General features: G+C 39.4%; 1 protein-coding gene across 7 annotated transcripts; it reads right to left on the bottom strand.

Moving 5' to 3' along the window:
- Nucleotides 1-848: 848 nt before the first annotated feature.
- Nucleotides 849-20,419, bottom strand: LOC137880117 (HMG box transcription factor BBX). 7 transcript variants are annotated; one of them, XM_068721252.1, is made up of 16 exons: nucleotides 20,301-20,419; nucleotides 18,876-18,953; nucleotides 14,618-14,789; nucleotides 14,234-14,491; nucleotides 13,185-13,389; nucleotides 13,037-13,104; nucleotides 12,791-12,865; nucleotides 12,217-12,297; nucleotides 10,924-10,989; nucleotides 9,697-10,558; nucleotides 9,477-9,609; nucleotides 8,164-8,315; nucleotides 7,908-7,997; nucleotides 7,267-7,464; nucleotides 6,398-6,602; nucleotides 849-4,883 (listed from the first exon to the last, which is right to left on the bottom strand). In XM_068721252.1, exons 3-16 carry the CDS (start codon nucleotides 14,774-14,776, stop codon nucleotides 4,805-4,807), a joined length of 2,631 nt encoding a protein of 876 aa, XP_068577353.1. In that variant the 5' UTR covers nucleotides 14,777-14,789; nucleotides 18,876-18,953; nucleotides 20,301-20,419; the 3' UTR covers nucleotides 849-4,804. The 7 variants fall into 7 exon arrangements, with proteins under 7 accessions (XP_068577353.1, XP_068577356.1, XP_068577357.1 ...); XM_068721255.1 differs by having other exon boundaries at nucleotides 7,267-7,461; XM_068721256.1 differs by having other exon boundaries at nucleotides 14,234-14,488.
- Nucleotides 20,420-20,733: the final 314 nt, after the last annotated feature.

Genomic DNA, 20,733 nt, shown 5'->3' with positions numbered 1-20,733 from the left:
AAAGCCATGTTGATTGTATACATTCATAATGATCAGTGTCTTTGGAGGGAGGCCTGGAAGGACTGTCAGAGTTGTGGACTTGGAGACTTTCTCACTAGATTTAGGGACTTTTGGAGATAGTGCTGCTAGCTACTTCCATAAGAATGGAGTTGACAACCCTGAGCTGGGTTTTTAGGTTGGATCGTGTTTTTAAATCTAACATCTCTTGCTAAACCAACCCTAGCTTTAAAAGATTACGATTCAAATGTAAATGTAAGATATGAATTTGCCTAATATTGCGCACCGTACAGGCAGAAATGGTAAATATTGGTTTCTGTGCCAAAAGGTTTAAGACAGAGATAATTTCACTGAATTTAGTTGACATCTAGTATTAAAACTAGCATGTGCAATGTACACACAATGTAATTTATTAGAAATATGCTCAAGCCATATTTAAGTGTTATTCTTTTTAATTCCCCAGGGGCCATTTTAAAACAGGCAGTGGGCCACAGTTGGCCCACGGGCCGTGGTTTGGCCATCCCAGTTATGTGCTATAGTGTGGTGATGTATTGTAAGTTGTGAGTTTAGGTTATTGCAACATTTTATTTAAATGTAATACATGCAAATAAGAACTATAAATAAATACAAACCAACTTCTGGCTGTTCTATTATGTAACATTCTGCCATATAAATGTAATAATATTAAATCAAGAGTTTTTGAAACCCACGTTACAGTTAGTGTGAATCTGTTGTTGTGGGCTCAACTTCCACACAGCATAAGTCCTGTGAGGAGCCAGGGCCAGTCCAGGCAGGGGAGAGTAACCATGAGTTCAACAAAGCAGCATGAACAACACATCTTTTCACACAGATGCAATAGATGTTATTTTAATAGGTGTTCAAGAAGTAATAGTTGCGTCAGCTGAAAGTGTAAAAGGAATAATAGTTGCATCAGCAAACAGTGTTATGACATAGGAGTTGTGGGAGGGGAGAGGAGGTAAGGTAGCTGAGGGATCCCTCACTAAGCAGGGGTTCCAGTAAGGCAAGGCTGCATTTAACCACTGGGCGGTAACAATCAAAAAAACACATCTGTCATGATGATCACCAGTAGCATAAATTAGATTAAGCACAGGTTGTACAAACTATCAGAGGAAAGAGACTTTAAAGATCCGGCATAACTTCGTCACAAAAAACAAAACAAAAGGAAGCCATGATCTACATTCCAGTAAAGGGTAGGTTATCTTATACACCTTCATGTATAAATGGATGCATATTCAGTTGTATATTTTATTGTTTCTTTATTCAACTAAACCTATAAAAAGGAACAGTAATAAATAAGTTGAAACTCAAGCATTCAATTGTTCTCAATCTGATTGCAGGAGCGTCTTCGTTTTATAAACTGTCCTGATCAGACTTTCACTTCTACTGCAAAGGGAAAAAAAGAAGTAGCAAACCAGGGAAAATGTTTGTCCCACCACTCAAAATGCAAGAATCTCTCAGTTATCAGTCTCATGGATGCTCACACAGTACAGGAAGTCCTTTGGACTTAAAACCTCCACACGTTTCCATTGAGTTCGCAGCACAGCAGCTATCCTGTCATGAGAACTGTCGGTTGTAACGAACTATGCACCTAAGGAACAGTATACCATCATAGCATACATACAGTACAATCAAGACTGAATTAGAAAAATACAGGTACAAAATGATTACATTCAAGAAGACAGTACTAGCACAAAAGGGTATTATAGTCATTTAGGTAACTAATATAGGAATTTCACTTTATAGAAGCATTTTCTAGATAGAAAAAGTGACGGGATGGGAGATGACGGTATATTATGGCTGTTTGGTAGATGTGTGGATTTGTTATTGACTGGATTCTCGCATATATAATAGTTAAAATGCATAATTTTCATAGAGTGGGTAAAAATTATATCTTTTCTTCAAAGACCATGATCATTTTGGTTTGGGACATAAGGTGCAAATACTGTATATTAAAAGAGGCATTGAGTGGTGCCTTTTTGTTGCACTTCATTCCAACTCTGAGCTCAAACACCAAGGAAATCCCACTGGATACACAGGATGAATTGTGCTGATATTGTTACCTGAAGATTTACACACCTAGGAAATGCAGTGCAACTGTTATGCCAGCTTTCTTTCTTCTTCTTTTCTTTTTTTTTTTAAAAACAGGATTTCCATTTGAATATAACGTTCCCTTTTCTTTGGCAAATGTCATTAAACTCACCTGCTATAAGCAAATATATCTCTATATCGGGGGAAGACAAATTCTTTGTCTTTGCAAAGAATTACACTGATGTCCACCAGTGGAAGAACTATACATTTTACTGCTTGGATGATATCATCCTTAATGTAACTTTTTCTCGTATCTGAAAAAATAGATATACCATTTATCATTAGGATTATCGCAAAGCATAACGTGCTTCCCTTAAGCTTACCTGGGAAACATTTGCAGTTAGTTTGTGAGATAATAAGGACAAATTTGGAGAGGAATTATAGATTTGTTGCATGTACTGTACTATTTGCACACGAGGGCCTACATCAGCAAAACATTATTACCATGTAACAATGCCTTGATATAGGAAAAATGTTCTATTTCAAGACGCACGAGTTCTCTAAGACCCTTTCATTTCTTATCTGTCTGTCCTGTCGTTAAGTGTCCAAAAACACTCTGAACACGTATCCAAGAAACGGTGATGCAAATACACACCTCCAGAAGTGGGGAGACGAGCTCACTGTCTAGAGACTGTGCATTTTATCTCAGTGCCTGTTTGCTTAGCAGGTAAGCGTAGATGCATTCATCGTCTGTGAGCTTGATCTTTTTTGACAACATTCTTAATCCAGTAAACTTGACCTCAGGAAAAAGCATAAAGAAGACCTAGTAAAAAGAGCATTATAAACGCAGACACATTAACAGAAAAATGATTAAATAGAAAACAAAGAGCGATAAAAAGTTAGAAATGTGAATCTAAAATGTGATAAATTAAGTATTGGTCTACACAGAGGAACAAAAGGCTGCTAGGAAAGGAGGCGAGGGGTATCAGCTCTGTTACCCTTCGTGCTCGTGGCAGCTCTTCCAGCTTCTTGGGAAGACGACTAACCCGCAGCTTAACTGCTTCCTTCCTTATTTTCCTCCTGAAGCTGGTCACTGTAAACAAACGTGTGGCCATGACAGAGGCATGGAAATGGAATGATTCTGACTAAACATGAACAAAACAAAGCCAAAAATAAAATCTAAACAATATAAATACTTCTAAACAATGAAAACATTGATTACACGAGACCTCTGAGTAGACCATTACTTGGCAATAAAATCTCAAAAGGCCGATCGGACAAAAAAGGGGAATTTGTTATCAAATGCCTTGTCTCCATTATCTCTGTGAGCTACCATAGCATAGCCGTCTGATTTCAACACATTCAATCAATATTGTTTGCGCACAAAATCAGATGTTTTTTCTGTATTTTGTTTTTTCAAACTGCTCATTTGATGAGACATGTAGTATAAAACAAATTCATGACACAAATATTCCACTTCGATGAACAAAATTTATCTGTTGCAGCCTGAGGCTGCTTTCGCCAGGTCCTGAGGACTTGAAGACACTATGGTGTAGGAACACTGTGACAGGTGGAGACAAGGCATCTATTACCCTTCCAAGAGCAACTCAAACTTCAGCTACAAATTAGTGCAGTGTTTATGTCATTAAAAAACACCTATTCCATGAAATAAGTTGCACACAAGGAATTAACCTTTCTAATTGCTACGCAAACTGCAATAAGATCAAGTATTGACAAAACTGCATTTCACTATTTAAAATGTTTACACTGACTTTAGGACTGTGATGGCGTCGAGCAAGAAGCTGGTTCTAGGTCTGGGTGGGTGGGGGGGATCTGGGTGGGAGGGTTAAGGCTATATTTGAATCACTTTCACACAACTTCCCCATCATAAAGAGGTTCTGAAGCCAACCTACTGTCTCATAAGCCTGACAGGGACACTGTGAACCTACCACTAAAGGATAAGCAGCGTGACTAACACCCTCAGCTCTAGCCACCTCTAGCTCAGATGCTAAGTATGCACAGGTTTACTCTTATACATCCAGTCTAACATGATTATTTGAAGCTACCACATACCATTTTACAGTAGCATCATAACTTACATATCAAATACTCAACCACCAATTCTTGGTAGATCAGTGTACCACAGGGACACACTCAGCAAGTGGTTGTTAATGGAAGTCTGTCCATCATGATCATTTACCCTGGTTAAAGTCATTTTGGGTCGAAGCTGGAAGGAATGCAAGGGATCAGAACTATTCAAATACAGAGGTCTTCTACCCGAGGTGGAGGGAGCTCTTCAGTAGGCGTGTGTGTGAGGTAAAAAGGTGACAGAAAGCTGTGTTTGTCTAGAAAATCAATGCAGTGTTGGGTTTTTTGCCCAACCTAAAATGCTATTATTTCTTAAATCGCAAGACTTGACCGTAAAAATGGCCTCTACTTGACAAAACGGTGTAAAATAAACCCATGACAACCATCTCTACACGGGAAGCCATGCACTGGGGGACAGCGTGGTTCTTCCACAGGCCCAAAGGAGCATCTAAAGGGGGGGTGAGGATTTCAGAAAGGCATCCTCACTCAAACCAAAGGAAGGCTTTCTGGGGAAACACTGAGATAGCGAGGAACACCGTGAACCCCGGCTCAAGCAAATTCACCACAAGGGGAAGGTGGAGTCTGTCCTGATCGGGTCTCCCTTCAGTGTAGGTAGTAAAGCTCCACTGCCAATGTCCATGTTGGGGCTTCTCGTAACAGCAGCAGAGTTTCACTGATCAGCGCAGGAAATGAGGACTGGAGTCTGGGCCAGCTCCTTCTTCTGAGTCTCAACCAAGCCTCTCTGGCCTCTGAAACACCATGTTAAAGAAGATGAAGAGTTTGATCACACTTTTTCCAATAGCCAGTGTTTTTTTTTTCATTAAACCATGTAGGGAATCTGCACAAAGCTACTTTTTTGCTCTTTTTCATCATTCAAGATGAGATTTTATGTGAGGACATGATGAGGACTGACACAATGGGCATCACAGTTATTGAGTGTTATGTTAAACCTCATTTACTTTTCTCTATGAGGTTTGTTTAAGTGTTCCAAGTCAGATTCAGCATACCCTCCTACCTGCATAAACTTGATGTAAATCGCTCGCGTCAACCTGTTTGGAGGCACTCGATTATGCTTACGATCATATCTCACACATTTCCATTTAATGCTATCTGTTCAGGGTTGAGGGCTTCACGTTGTTGGGCATCAGCAATAGAACAAGTAACATTCTGTATTAAGCAGTGTAAGTAGTCCCATTAGGGGACCTGAACAACCCTACAGCTGTCCATCAAAGAGCTGCACTGTGACAGAAACAATAAGTGAGACGTCACAAAGCCTCTTGCTGAGGCAAAGCGGTGCATGACTGACTGGTCGAGTCAATGTGACTGTCAGAAGCCATTACAGGTGATGATGTACTGTGAGGTGTCCTAATGGAGGACGTTCCCTGGGCAGAGACCTGCATTAAGACCCTGAGGGGGCTGTTGGAGCTTTCCGAACAGAATTAAAGGAATTGTTACATTTATATTCATTCAGATTGACACGTTATCATTCTTAAAGCAAAGACAATCTGCACATGACAGTAGGAAAAAAATTGTGATTGTGCCAACTACTCTCAAATCAGTCGTATGACGTCGTGGCTCCTGCATGAGGCCTCACGTAAAGGACCACATGTGACATGACAAAGGGAGCTGATAGCTTTGGCTGACAACAAGCAGATGTCTTTGATAGTTGCATTTAAGTTTGCTAGCAGTGACGTCTGGGTAGACTTTTTGTTAGTTTGCTTGAATGTAATTGGTAGATATGTTAAATAGACAGAATAATTAAAACCAAACAAACCAATTGAATATTAAACTAGCAAAAGAATGACACATTGACTTAAAGGGATAGTTCTGTGTCTTCAGAAGCAGGGTTGTATGAGGTACTTCTCCATAGTCAGTGTATGACCTACAATAGATAAGGAGCAAAGCAAAGTACTGCTGTGGACGTATTTCAGCTTTGTGTACACTATATTTAGAATATTTATCTTTATCTTGTCGGGAACTGAACTGAAAGTGAAACTTATCCATGCTCTGTTTAAAAGGCACCAAACAGTGTAGACACGTTTCACTTTCAGTTAATTTATCCTTTGTAAAAATATTGTAAACATAGCGCACACTTAAACTAGTTTGATTTCTTTGTTGTCTGAAATAGGCTTATAGGTCTATAAGCCACGTGACATGATAATGAATGGCCACCTAAAGGAGATGAGAGGCACCGTTTACAATATATTAGCATATGGTATAAGCTACTCAACAGTGTTGTAATGAAGCTGGGCTGTGTCTCTACCTGTGAACGTTTTCCATGGCTGCTACCTCAGCGAGGGCTGCCAGGCTAAAGAAAGCAGGTAGCTCTTGTGGTGCGGTGCTCCTCTCTGCCTCCTCCTCTTCCTCCTCTGCTCTGGGATTACTGTAGCACCCTTTTTCATTGCATAAATTCTGTTGGGGTAATGGCTTCTTATCCTCTTCCTGGTTCAGGTCCCTAGTTTTGTCCTCTGTCACAACAAACAAACAAACAAAAAGCATATACAATTTCAGTCTGTTGCAGAGCATTTCTTTTTATACATTGTTTTGATGTTTTAAAAATATAGCATTTGAAGAGACAATGCATTAGTGTCTGCCATGCTAGTAAATTTACATCTTCATCGTAACTAGTTACTAGTTTCAGTTAACTCTCATTCATACAGAAAGAAATGACAAGTAGACACTTATACCGTATCAGAAATACTGACTGAAGGTCCATGAATCCGTGTGTTAATGGTTGGTTATTTATTAATTTACATATATTGTCAGTTGTCTAGACACAATTCTAAGGCCTTGTGATGTCAACTGGACATGTAGCTTTATTTTGAAGAGGTCTGAAGTACTTCCTCTCTGGCTGACAGTTCCTCTCTAGCTACAGTAGAAAGCTCTCAGTTCCACTTTCCTTAACAAAGGAATGTTCTAAAAGTACAGCTCATAAAAGTGAACTAAAATAATAATAATAATAATAATAATAATAATAGCATACATTCGATGATAAATTTGATGTTATGGTCAAAATGTTCAATTTATATCACTAACATGTATCACTTTAACATACAGTGATACGTTCTGGTTCAAACTTTACAGATCTTTCTAATCCCACTCTTAACGATCAATCGATCGGTCATCACTCACCCTCCACTGGAGACACACTGCCGTCAGCTGTGCGCACCAAGTGTGTGATCTTGGTCTTCCTGGCCTTCCTCTTCTGGCTACCAACTAGCATCTCCATACTAGCGCTGCCCTGGACGTCTGGGCACATTATGGCAACGGGGGCACATGATTTGGCTTTTGAATGTGAATCCAGCGTGGTGGAGTCACTCTGTACCGCTGCTGTGGAAAAAGAATTCAGAGGTAGAAATGAAAATGAGTTTCAGTCCTCTTAACAAGAAGGTAAGTCACAGAGACAACACTTCTTCTTTCATTTAGCATCATTGTGATTTGTGTTGTTGACAAACAGGCCTCAACACCTAATTTCAATAAATATTTCTTATGAATATATTAATTTCTTTATAAAATAAATAGTGCAACCTGAAACATATAAGTGTAGTTCATAATTTATAGATTTTTACAGCCTTGTCAATGCAAATAATAGCTTTTTTTGTGCTTTGAAAGTAAATTCTGTAATTCAAGTGGTTTTTTTCGCCAAAAGGAATTTTAAAGCAATAAACTAGACATACAGACTGCTACATATAAAATGTGGTAATGGGTAACAGCTAGAGGAATCTGGTAAATACCCTGCTTCATAATGCACAAACATCAACATTCTAGTTCACCTTTGTCCACTGCACCTGGTCTCTCCTTTTTGTGTTTGTGCTTCCTAACAATCTTGTGGAATGAAGTCTTTTTCTGAGATGGAGATGGCCCTGATATAGCAAAGAAACAAAGAAAAAAGGAGCATGGAAATGCTATGTTATGGAGTCTTTAACTAAGAGAAAACATGACTCTACCAACAGAAGATGGATGAGATGAGAGGATATTTAAAGAAGTCACTGTTTTATTACGCAGAGATAGCTTTCATTTCTTTCTTACCCTTCCCGGCTTTAGAGACTTCCTCTTGGACGATGGAGCTGTCAGGCTTCTTCTTCTTTGTGACAGCGGTCCCCTTCTTATCAAATGTCATTGGGCTGTACTGTGGCAGGCTGTTAAACTTCCTTTCAAACTCCTCCTCCAGTTTCCCTAGGCTGACATGTGAAGTTCAGAGTTTATATCTTTGAGCATATAACCTTAAAACAACACAGAGGTGAAAACATCATATAATACATTTCCCTCCAGAGATTAGTAAAGTATCTTAACCAGTGAGAGCATCAGAACTACCTTCCTCACACCCAGGAATATTACAGAATGTATGAGTTTACGGTTTAATTTTTGTTTCAATTCTACATTATGTTTTCTTCGCGCAACTTGAATGATTAAACTTAACTTCCCCATAAAATCAAAAACAGCCTCCTAAAACCCCGTTCAGACAGACACATTTAAGCTTGCAGGATATCTTTCTCTTAAACTTAAGTTTTCCCTTCATTCAATTAGTGGACTGAATGTGAATGTTAATATGCCGTTTTTTAAATTTTTCTATCAGGTTAGCGATCTTACGATCTTAGCGTTTTTCTCAGTAACAGAAAACACAGCTCTATACACAAAAACTCTGTACCACGATGTTAGTGCCTCTCTAGATGGGACTAATATTACTGGTTACCAGCAAGGCTGCGCTTAAAAACGGGGGGATGTCGTTATAATTTAATGTATAGAGAGATGTGCACTGCAGATGGGGATTAAAATCACTCACCAGTGCATGTAATATTATAGTGAAATTACAGTACATTTTAACCTGGGTGTTACTCATAATAACTGTGTCTGATGTAGAAACTGGGTAGAAGCAACTACGGCAAAACAACATTAAAATGCGGTGCGCAAATCATGTTGTATTAAAATCATTGGAGGTTGTCTGTAAAGCTTTATGAGTCGTGTGATGCTTGCCCTGATATATGTCACATTTCTTAAGTCTATACAACGGAGTTGGTGAGTGCAAAGTTATTATGACCTACAATCAGAATGGCCACAATTATGAGAATAAGAGCCAAGCTGAAAAATATTGGAATTTGCCTTTAATATCTTGAAGGAGTAAATCCTGTACAATAGAAAAGTGAAAGTGACAAAATAAATAAATATGGCTTGTAAACAGCATCCAGAAATAAAAAAAAATGTGATTGGTGTAGTTTGGTAAAGAATAAATAACTTTAAGAGTTAATGGGATTTACAATGGCTTTAATACAAGGAATGACATGAAGATGACTGTGCTAAATGCTCCACAGAAAAGTACAACATAGTAATAAGACATGACTCACCCTTGTGAACATTCTTCTTTGGACTTGGACTTCTTCAGCTTCTTGGGGTTATTAGGTCCTATCTGAGAAACTGTCCAGCTGTCATCACTCCAGTTTGCATCATGATCAGAGGCACGGAGAGCACCTCTTTTACCTGCAGACACGACGCATACACCGTTTCAGACAAACAGGAAAAGACCAGTCCTAAAATCTCAGTTAGCCCTAGAATGAAAATGGATACCTCGGTCTATGTTGGCTCTCAGCGAGGTCAGCATTCCCTCAGAAACGAGGGTTTTGTACAGGGCGCCTTTACAGCTCCGCTCTGACTTCCTGGAGCCGTGGCTCTCTGTGTTGGAGTCACAGGTCCCTTCACACGACCTCTCCTTCCCCTTGTCTTCCTCTTTGAGCTTAGAAGGGGAGGGGCTGCAGGGGGAGAGATGGGGCTCTGCCATGCTGCCCTGCAGGTCTGTGCTTCCTATACCTGCTTCTTCTACCTGCGTCTTGGGACTGACGTCACTCGTCTCTTCTGTCATTTCCACCTCAGAGGCACTGTGCTGCCCACACTGCCCGCCGTCCTCCTCCATCTTCTCCTCTTTGTCTTGGACTAAGGCCTTGACTTTGGGCTTACTCTTTTTTTTGGGCACACCAGAGTTCCCGCTACTAGGACTGCTCTGTATCTTCTTCTTGGGCTTCTCCTCTGTTTCCTTCCAGGCCCCTTTGGCCACTGCATCGATCGTACTGAAGACACTGTCCACGTTTGACTCTGCAGGGTTACACTTCTTAAAGATCTTCTTTGCTGAGCAGGGGATCTCATCGGTATCGTTTGACTTGGCCATCTCTTTTTTCTTGCTCTTGTTTTTGACACGGGTGTTTTGGCTGCTGAGTTGTGGGGGAATGGCATCAGTGGAGGTAGAAGTGACAGAGGAGAGGGAAGGTGAGGGGGCCGACGTGTGAGAGGCGGAGGGGCAGTCGTCTCTCTCTTGTGTCTCCTCCTTGATCTCTGGCTTGACTGTGGTTTGCTGGAGAGAGGCTGTAGAGGAGCTGTCCTCAGGCTGCTGAGACACCGCGGTGTCCATCTTTCCAGCTTCAGACGCTAAGCACATCTTTACCGACACAACAAAAGAACTCCATGGTAAACGAAGCAATATGAAGTGACAACAGTCTATGCTCCTAATAATACGTTGCTAAATGGATCAGACGTTTCTGTAACCTTTTCTTAATCTTTCTATCAATCTTGCCATGACTGAATACTTTATTCCTCCTATCATCTCTTTCTAGCACACTCATAAACAAGGCAACTTTGTCAGTTTAGTCACATTTTTACAATATTTCAATATCTGACGTGAAAGATAACTCATGGTATGAGGTAAAATAGGTGTTTTCACAGTTGAACACTCTCTCCAGTCATTAAATAAAGCTACATGGTGTTACTTTAGATGAACTATGTGCAAACTGTCGAATGCTTTACCTCAGCAAGCTGGAAGAGAGCAGACTGTCTGCATGGTTTTCCTTCAGGTGCCGCAGAGAGAGATGACTGTGAACATACAGTAACACGTTTTTTGAGATCACACTGCTCAGCTTTCTTAGTATTCAGCGATATTTACTGTCTACATCAGATGTCACCGTGTTTACTGTTCTAGTAGGACAGAATAAACCCAGGGCTTGATCTCTTCGGGTTAAACTGGCCTCACTGGTAATCCTGGATGACCAGTGTCATAAAGCTGGTCATCAACTGGCTCTGTGCACTCAGGGTTTTACAATACTCAGTAAGATATGAAGAAACAGTGACACCAGCTGGAAAATAATGTTATAAAGCGACAGCAAAAAGTTATTTTCAACAAAGTGAAATGTATAAAATATATTCATATAACAGAATAAAATGATAAAACACTAGAAAAAATGTCCAGATTAATATAGGTGAGGCTATAAGACCATAGATTGTAGTGGGAATTATGACTATGTATGCACATTATACAGTTAAAATGAATGTCAGACTGATTGTGCTGGCAGAGCACACGATGTGTGGATTATTATCACATATCACCTCATGTTATTCTGGTCTGCAGTGATTGAATACAAGTCTAAAAGCATCAGTGCTGTCAGGATGAAAGAAACTATAATCCTCACTATTTGCGTATTTTGTGAGGTAAACTATCTCTGTGTTTGTTAGAAGCTCAGAGAGAACATACAGAAAGCTGATACATTAAAATATCTATTGCTCAGTATTTCTTATCACTTCATTGTAAAACTCTTTAGTCCCTGTCAGGATCCTGTATGAATGGTGACTTCATCTTTCCAGTGAGCTGACTGGTCAGTAGTTAGGTTTGGATCTGATCCTCTGAAGTTAGCCATGGTTACCGATGTTGAACATCTTTCAGCTCATCTTTTGAAAGCACATTGTATTTGCACAGCAAATGTCGTAGCATCAAACTGTTAGATTGAAACAGACATTTTCGCCTGAGGGTGGCACTAAAAGGGCTATGCAGATCATTTTCTTGCCATTTATTAGTAAGGCAGTGATGATTTTGGTTCTACCGAGAAGTAACACGGTTGATTAGTATTAGCTTTGTGTTTGCAGTGACTGGAGGAAGTCACACTGGAGCTGACAAATATCTGTAAAAAGGTATAAAGGACAGCTTTGTCTGTCTGTCAGATACTGTTTAAAAGTTGTTACTGTCATGAACCAAAGTAACTACAGAGGCTGTAGAACAAAAACTCAGTTATGATAAGTGGTGCATCATTCATAAACATTCAGTCATACCTCTGCCAGTGGGGAAGAGGCACACTTAACCCTGCTCTCAGTGAGGTCAGGCACACTGTTCGGTATTTTCCCAGACAACATCTGTAGGTTGAGATAGGGTGAGCAAGTTATTAAATAACAAATCACTGTTAAAGTGGGTTTAGCCGATCACCATTCACACCAACGATCTTAGTAAAAGTGAGGAAAGCACAAACTTTCAAGACAAATGTTGTTGTTATAACCCTTTGATTAGAAAGTACTGATTCTCATTATGCAGAACAGCCCATTTCAGAATAACATTAAATTATTAGATTCATTCTCTTATGTATACGTGTCAGCATCATTTTAATGTACAGCTGATAAAGTGGTGCTAATTTGAACTTCTCTACATACTGCTGGGTATATTCATATTAATAATCTGAACATATTCTAACATAAAATGGTAATACTCAAGTATAGTATAAGTACCTCAAAACTGTACATTAGTCCAGGACCTGAGTAAATGTACTCAGTTACTTTCCACCACTAGCTACTGCACTAGAGACACAACACAACCTCCAGTATCTGGTGTAAAATGTAAAGTCTCAGGACAAACCTCTTCCTCATCCCCTGGACAGGAGTTCCCTTCGCTGGCTATGTCAGGTAAACTAGGTTTAGTGTAGGAAGGGATCTAGAGAGGTAAACAATAACATATTAGTTGGTCTGCTAAACAAAAAGGGAATTGAATATTAAAAAGTATATTGCACAAAACACAGATGAAAGCAGCATCAGTAATTAGTCTGATAGTAGAGCTGGTTCATGACAAGGATGCACACATGGGTGGCCTCCAGCAGTGACCTACCTCTCTGTTTGTGAGGGCGTGTTCCCCAGCTAACAGCAGCATGCTAAGGCCTCCCATCTTTGTAGGATCTGACAACAACAGTAGTTACAAAACCAATCCAACATTTTGTCATATAGTCCACAAACACACAGTGTTATATTATACACACCTGCCATGGCAAAGTTTAACTGTGGCATGCTGTCAGTTTTGGGCACTTTTTTGGCAGTGGAGGAGTCCTTGGGTGAGTTGGAAGAGAAGGACCAAACTTTTTTGCGGGGGTTGCTGACTGGCTGACAGGAAGGGCTTTTGACTGGTTTGCTGGTGGTGGGACACCACTTGTAGCCCGGGTTTGCCTTCATAAAGGCATCCTTGTACTGAAAGGACAGAATAGATTTGGTTACAAGCAAAACCTTGAAACCCCTGGTATCATATCATCAAGTCAAAGTATTTCATTATAGTACTTCATCAAAAATGTAAGAGAAAATAAAGTAACAGTCAGAAATTCAGAAATTCAGTATATCAGCTTCACCAGGCCGTGTGGGTGTGATTTGATCAGATCATATACTCATTAATAATTGTAGGGAAGTAAAAGGTCTAATATTTGCCTCTGAAATGTAGTGGAGTAGAAAGTATCATCTTCTACTTAGTTATATTCAACCCCTCATTAATATTATGCCGTACCAAAAAAGGTGTGACCAACTGAGAACGTGTGTAGCATCAGTGCTACCTGTGGAAAAGTTAGTCTGGAGCCCTGAACATTAAAGTCTTTTTCCAGAAATCATGATCCGGTTACTCAAGATAATCCACAGAGCAGTTTCATGCCGAGCTACACCCGCCAACTGTATCAGGAAGCGTGCATCTACTCATGGACGAGAGGCCTGTGACAGCGCGAGACATAACATTAATGGCGTTAACGTTCGTTAGCTCAGTGTTGCCAGGTGAACTAGCAGTATAGATGCACGCTTCCTTCTGTGCAGTGTTATGGTTGGCGGTATAGCTTATGATGATATCAAGCTGGATTAGGTCTTTAGCGCAAAGCAATGTTTAACTTTGTACACAACACCAGTAAAACTCTATAAGAAAATCCAGGCTTTTATCATCAACATGTGTATATCCCCAACTCTTGATTGATTGAAAATACTGTTCTAAACCATCAAGTGACTTTGGTGCCACTGTCAGGATGGTTAGAAATGAAGTTAGTGCAGCTGCATGAGTCACCTCCTTGGCCATGTCAGTGTATTTCTGCTTCTCTTTGGGCTCCAGCACAGCCCACCAGTCAGCCAGGATCTTGGTGGCCCCGCGGTTATCCAAGCGCGGGTGTTCCTGCCGCACCAGGGAGCGGTGGCGTTTGCAGAATAGGAGGAAGGCATTCATCGGCCGCCGTGCCCGCTGTTCACTCGAGTCCTCCTCCACTTCCTCTGTTGTGCTGCCACACTGCACCTGGGACTCCTGGTCCTGGCCACACAGCACTGGCTGCTGAGAACAAGTTCAGAAACCATCAGATTGTTTTCTGTCCCATCAGGGTAATAAGCTGACCAATCTATTGTTCAGTGCGTGGACGGAGGTGATTACATGACCTGTCAAGCCATAAACTACACTCACCTTCTCCAGCTCCTCTTCATCCTCCTCTTCTTCCTCCTCAGAGAAATCCAGAGCCTTTTTGGAGAGAAGCGGGTGCCACTGCAGGCACTTGCGTTTGGGGCGCTTGCCAGTGACCTCCCCTGCAACAGGTGGCTCCTTGCCCCTTCCTCCACCCTTCATGGTACTACCGCACCTATAACAGATTGGGCACACCGTCAGACCATGTTTATACAACACATGCAGCGTGAAAACATGCATCCTAACGAGCATCATTAGTTATTTATTATCTATGGAAGCAGATATACCAACTAACAAAATATTAGTGTTCATAACTGTAACTATTGGTAATGTAGATGACCTGACCAGAACATTCAATAACTTGAATGAATAATTGTTGTATAAATAATCACATCAGGCTGTAATCCCCAAAACAGTTCATACATATAAATATATAAATAGCAGTGAATCTTAAGTGGATGTATGTCAAGGTTTACATGGTGGTCATTACACTTAAAATCAGTTTTCTCCAGTCATTATTTTACACACTGGAGTGCTCTTTTTATGAAGCTGCAGTATACAGGATTTGTTTTAGAAAATATCTGCTTACAGGCATTTTTGGCACTTTGCTAGGGGATCAGTTTGAAATATTAGTATTAAGTAGAATGGTTAAATAATATGCAGTCATTCTGAGCCGTTAAGATGTAGCGCTGCAAGCAACAGGTACTCAAAGCAGTTTGAGTGAATCTTTAACATGTCAACAACACCACCCACCATTATCAAAGAATAGAGAGACTGACTACAATGTGAAACTATCTTAGCACAGTGATTAAGCATATGATTGTTAATGTAGTTAAAGGTCACAGTTTTATGGTTCCACCGGGGGATGACCTACATTTTCTAAATGATGTACTTTTCATGTAACTCAGCCCAAGCTGACATCTTATGTGAAAATGTTGTTGTTCTCATCAGGGTATTAGTCTAGTCTCATATACAGTATATGAGTGTGTTTATAAATGTGTGTATGTATGTGTGTGTATATATATATATATATATACATATATACACATACATACACACATGCATACATATATATATATATATACACCTACATACGTACATACACAGACATACATATACTTACATATTTACATACATACGCATGCATGCATGCTTACGTATACATACATTCACACACATATATAAGAATATATACATACACACATACATATACATAAGAATATATACATACACACATACATATACATAAGAATATATACATACACACGTACATATACATAATAATGTATACATACACACATACGTACATACACACATATGTACATACACAAATACATATTACATATACATATGTACACACATACGTACATTTATATGCATATACACACATATACATACATACGTACATAAATACATATACAGTACATACATAATATGTATGTATACGTATCTATGTACTTATGTATATGTATTACATATACATACATACATACATACATACATACATAGATACATATATACATATACACATACAGGTATATATATATACATACATATACATATATACATGTACATACATACATACATACATATATACATACATACATACAGTACATATACATACATATACACATACATATATACATACATATATACATACATATATATATATACATACATATATACATATACATACATACAAACAATACAGTATATATAAATACATATATAGATACATACATAGCATATATATATACACACACATATATTCATATATATACACACACATATACATACATACATACGTACATAGATACATATACAGCACATACATAATATGTATGTATACGTATCTATGTACTTATGTATATGTATTACATATATACATGTACATACATACATATATACATACATACACACACACACACACACACACACACACACATATATATATATATATATATGTATATATACATACATACAAACATACAGTATATATAAATACATATATAGATACATACATAGCATATATATATACATATATTCATATACACACACACACACACACACACACACACACACACACACACACACACACACATATATGAGACTAGACTAATACCCTGATGAGAACAACAACCGTAAACTACTTTTTCACATAAGATGTCAGCTTGGGCTGAGATACATGAAAAGTACATAATTTAGAAAATGTACTGTTCCCCGATGGAACCATAAAACTGTGACCTTTAACTACATTAACAATCATATGCTTAATCACTGTTATGAAGTGGTTTAAGATTACTAAATGCATTGTTTTTGGAGCAGGTGGTTTTCAAATGACATTTCAGACACTAAAAAAACATCATCATCATCATCACAATCGCATCATCACTGACAGGTGAAGTGTACCACCACTGTGATTTTCACATCTAACAAACCGGCATTGTTACATTGCGAGTACTGTAAGCAAAAAGTAGTGAACCTGCCATGGACACAGGATTTTGAGGGTAATAATTAGAGCATACATTTCACTCTGAGAATCCAAAATGGGGAGACTGTAAAGAACCAGGTAGCAAGTAGGGAGTGACACAGACCAGAAGGTTGTTTTTACCTTTGTCTTGTTTGTAAGAAAATCATTGGTTACTATACTTCCTTTTCGGCTTGTTTGAATTTGAAGCAAAGTTCATAACCCTGGTTAGGTGTGAAAACATGTCAAATGACCAGACGAGTTAGGCCCGACCAATTTCTTCCAGGTGTCTGCTAAATGCTAACGTTACCCTAACCATGATGCTAACTGGCGCAACGATTTAGATGGGAGGAGAGCATATTTATAGGTATAAATATATATTTTTATTTGTATACAATTTGATATATAACATGATCTTAAAAACTAACATGCTATATGTCACATGTTATCTAAATAAGTTGATGTTACATTGCCGCATGTTGCCCTAATGCCCTAATGCTTGTTCCACAACAGTTTAGGGATTAATCGCACAGTTCATTTCCCATGTTTCCAGAAATGATAGCATATTATTTTTTTGCAAGGATCAGTCAAATGAGGTTACCAAACGCTTGGGACAAAGATGTAATGATGAAGATGTCTCATAATTTATATATATATATATATATATATATATATATATATATATATATATATATATATATATATATAAATATATATTTTACACGTGTGCCGCACACTACTTAAGTGAAGAAGGCATACTTACTTTTGAACAGCTGAAATCATTTTTTGGGACAGTGGTGAAAAAAGTTATTCAGATTTTCTATCAAATTTAGTCAGTGCATCTCTAGTAAAGGAGAATATTTTACAATTTAACGAGGAACTGACATCAGTGTAACTTCTTAATACATATATTTATGTAATAAGAAGTATATACAGTATATACCCATAGCAAAATTATTTTACTCCCTAATTGTATCGGCCTCAAAAGTCGGTATCAGTCGGGCTCTAAACATCACAGGACTGCTGATTTGAATCTGACAAACCGAGGGTTCTACTAGTCATTGCTGTTGACCAGTGGTCAACATGTTCTTCTCTGTTACTGGTCAGCACAAGAGCTGCACACGATCAATAATGGACTCTGTGCTTTCTTAGAGCTTTCCTCGGCTAGTTTTTGTTGAGAAAAAGATAACAGGGACAAAGTCACAACAGAAAGTGGTCAGTTAGCTGCCGACCTCTGCTGTCAAGTCACTAGTTATGTAAAATGATTTATAGGTGAAATATTTCCTTGATTCTGTCAGATCAAATGGGTACATAATTAATTACTAAAATGTAGGTACCATGGAAAAAACAATAATTGGATTTGCTGTATGGGCAGAGTTTCTCTGATCCTTGCACGAAGGTGTCTTCTAATGGTCTGAAGCTGTTTAATAGTTCATTATAAGTCATTCAGCTAAACGAAATGTAACTAAGTCAAGAAAAGTCAAATTGCTCTAACAAACCAAAGAGAGGGTTGTATAAAACAATATGCATCCTAACAGCCACGTTCTCCTATGAACTGCACATTATAATGGTTTGCACACATACACATTAGTGAATTATTAATTAATTAAACATCTCTGTATCATTTCCTTTATTGGTTTGTCCTTAACATGTTTGAACTTGTTCTGCATCTATGACACAAATTAAATTAGCAATCAATGAATGAATGAGTGCATGTATTGGTGTGGACGTCATCCTGACTAGATGCCCGTGTGTGTATTCATGAATGTTGAGTGAAAAAACAGGGATACTTACACAAGAAAAAGCTATGGGAATGCTGTATGAGTGATGAAGATGAATCTGCCACAGCCTTTGTCATGCAATGACGATGACCTATAAAATACAAGACACCGCTCTCAGTCATGCGTTACACGGTCATTTCTGCAACGATCCTCCAACAACATGAGCTCGGCTGCAGGACAAATGTGTGCAAAGCAACTTTAACAGAGCAATAGTGATTGACGCCGCGTAGCACGAGACCTCGTCAGCTTCAAAGTACGGTGGGACATTTTGTCTGATCTGATTACCGATCATTTCAATCGTGCAGTGATCCGCCCTTGTGGCCAAAACCAAAACATGTAGGCCGAAACCCTGCGACCACTGGACGCCTTTTGTAAATGGCATACAGCCTAATGAAGCTGCCACAGTAGCCGTGAGGCTTTCACTGCGCACAGGTTTCACGTTAGTTTGTTCTCAGGTGGAACTGCTGATGCCCGATCGGACGGTCCGTCTCGGGAGTTGAGCCACTGTATCGAGCTTCTCGCGCAGAATAACAGCACTAAATGTGCAAGCTATGCGAATAAACGACGCGTTTGCCTACCTAACGTGCTCCCACCTTGTAAGCACACATTTTCATCTCCGTGCAAAAATGTCGATCTGAGCTCTGACAAGACGGACGAGCCGAATGAGAGTCCATCTTGCTTTGGTTTGAAGGAGAAACCCCAAGTACAGTACAGTAGTGGGGATATTTCACTGCTGTCAAACTCTCCAATGGCAATGTCGTCGAAATGTCTCCAAACATCCACAGTGATTAATTAAACTGGGGATGTTCTGTCCGGGCACATGCATCTGTGGACAGCATTTTGCTGGCCAGTGGCTCCATTTCCTAGCAGTGTTACTAGGAATAAAAGTAGCTAGTTAGCGTGCTAGCTCTATAGCCTGCTAACTGGACGTGTGACGGTTTTAACATGCAATGGTTTCCGAAACATTGTAAGCTTATCGAACAGCTGCTGACTAAACTCGTGGACTAAACTGTGTCAGAATAGTCGTGTGTGCTGCTGCAACTGGTCGTCTACATACAACGCAGGTCTGTGGCTGTGTATTTGATGCGGATAGGAAGAGAGGGGGGTGGTGGGGGTCATACCAGCTCACTGAGAAACAGTTGCTTTGCCATTTATTTTACACGGAGATTTCACACAGGAGTGGCGAAATATTGAAGCGACGCGGTAACAGCGACAACACTATCTGAGTTCTAACATCGCGTATCAATGAAATGTCGATGGGAAACAGACATGTTCAGAGAGGAACGGCAGCAGGCGGACATCATGTCCAGAGCAGCGGTAATAACAATTTTTCAGAGTGACTGACTGAGAGGTTGAGAAGATAGCGAGCGGGTTTAAACGGCGAAGCAACCCGAGCACAAGTTCTCTGTCATCACTGTGTCCTAACGTCTGAACGTACCTCTAGTATCCCGCTCAGGTACCGGGGGGGCCCTCTCATCCTTGGTGCCGTCCACCTTTTAACTTATTGACACATCATAACAGTTCAGCACTGGCTGTACTGAACACACATGTGTCAAGTCCGTCAAAGTACGACAAGCGCAAACCGGAAGCATAGCTATTTGTAACCAAAATAAAAAAAATACTTGTCAACATCTTTCAGCAGAGCGTGTGCCCATCAAATAAGTATAACCTGAAAGGGATTCTGTCATGACAGCCCTAAACCGTGTTTTTTAAGCAACATTTGAATTACACCCCAAACAAATACGCAGAGGCACCTTTACTTTTTGAAGTAATGGTGCTGTAATTATTTAGGCAAAGTTAATTTGTGAAGTACCTTTCGACAACGAGGCATTTTGTATCTTTTACAGAAGACATAAAAGGCATTGAGACAA

Source organism: Cebidichthys violaceus, unplaced genomic scaffold (genome assembly GCF_023349555.1).
Source record: "Cebidichthys violaceus isolate CVI_PGR_0920_01 unplaced genomic scaffold, fCebVio1.0.p SCAF_27, whole genome shotgun sequence".
Taxonomy (NCBI): Eukaryota; Metazoa; Chordata; class Actinopteri; order Perciformes; family Stichaeidae; genus Cebidichthys; species Cebidichthys violaceus.
The sequence above is the reverse complement of the archived record's forward strand: the minus strand, read 5'-3'. Positions and strand labels throughout refer to the sequence as shown.

What these genes read in the sequence shown, in the direction of transcription:
- LOC137880117 (XM_068721252.1), bottom strand. Translation starts at nt 14,776, where the DNA reads ATGAAGGGTGGAGGAAGGGGCAAGGAGCCACCTGTTGCAGGGGAGGTC. An exon ending in AAAGAAGAATGTTCACAAGG is followed by an intron (nt 8,316 to 9,476) that starts GTGAGTCATGTC and finishes TTCACATGTCAG; the next exon opens with CCTAGGGAAACTGGAGGAGG. An exon ending in AGTCTCTAAAGCCGGGAAGG is followed by an intron (nt 7,998 to 8,163) that starts GTAAGAAAGAAA and finishes TTGCTATATCAG; the next exon opens with GGCCATCTCCATCTCAGAAA.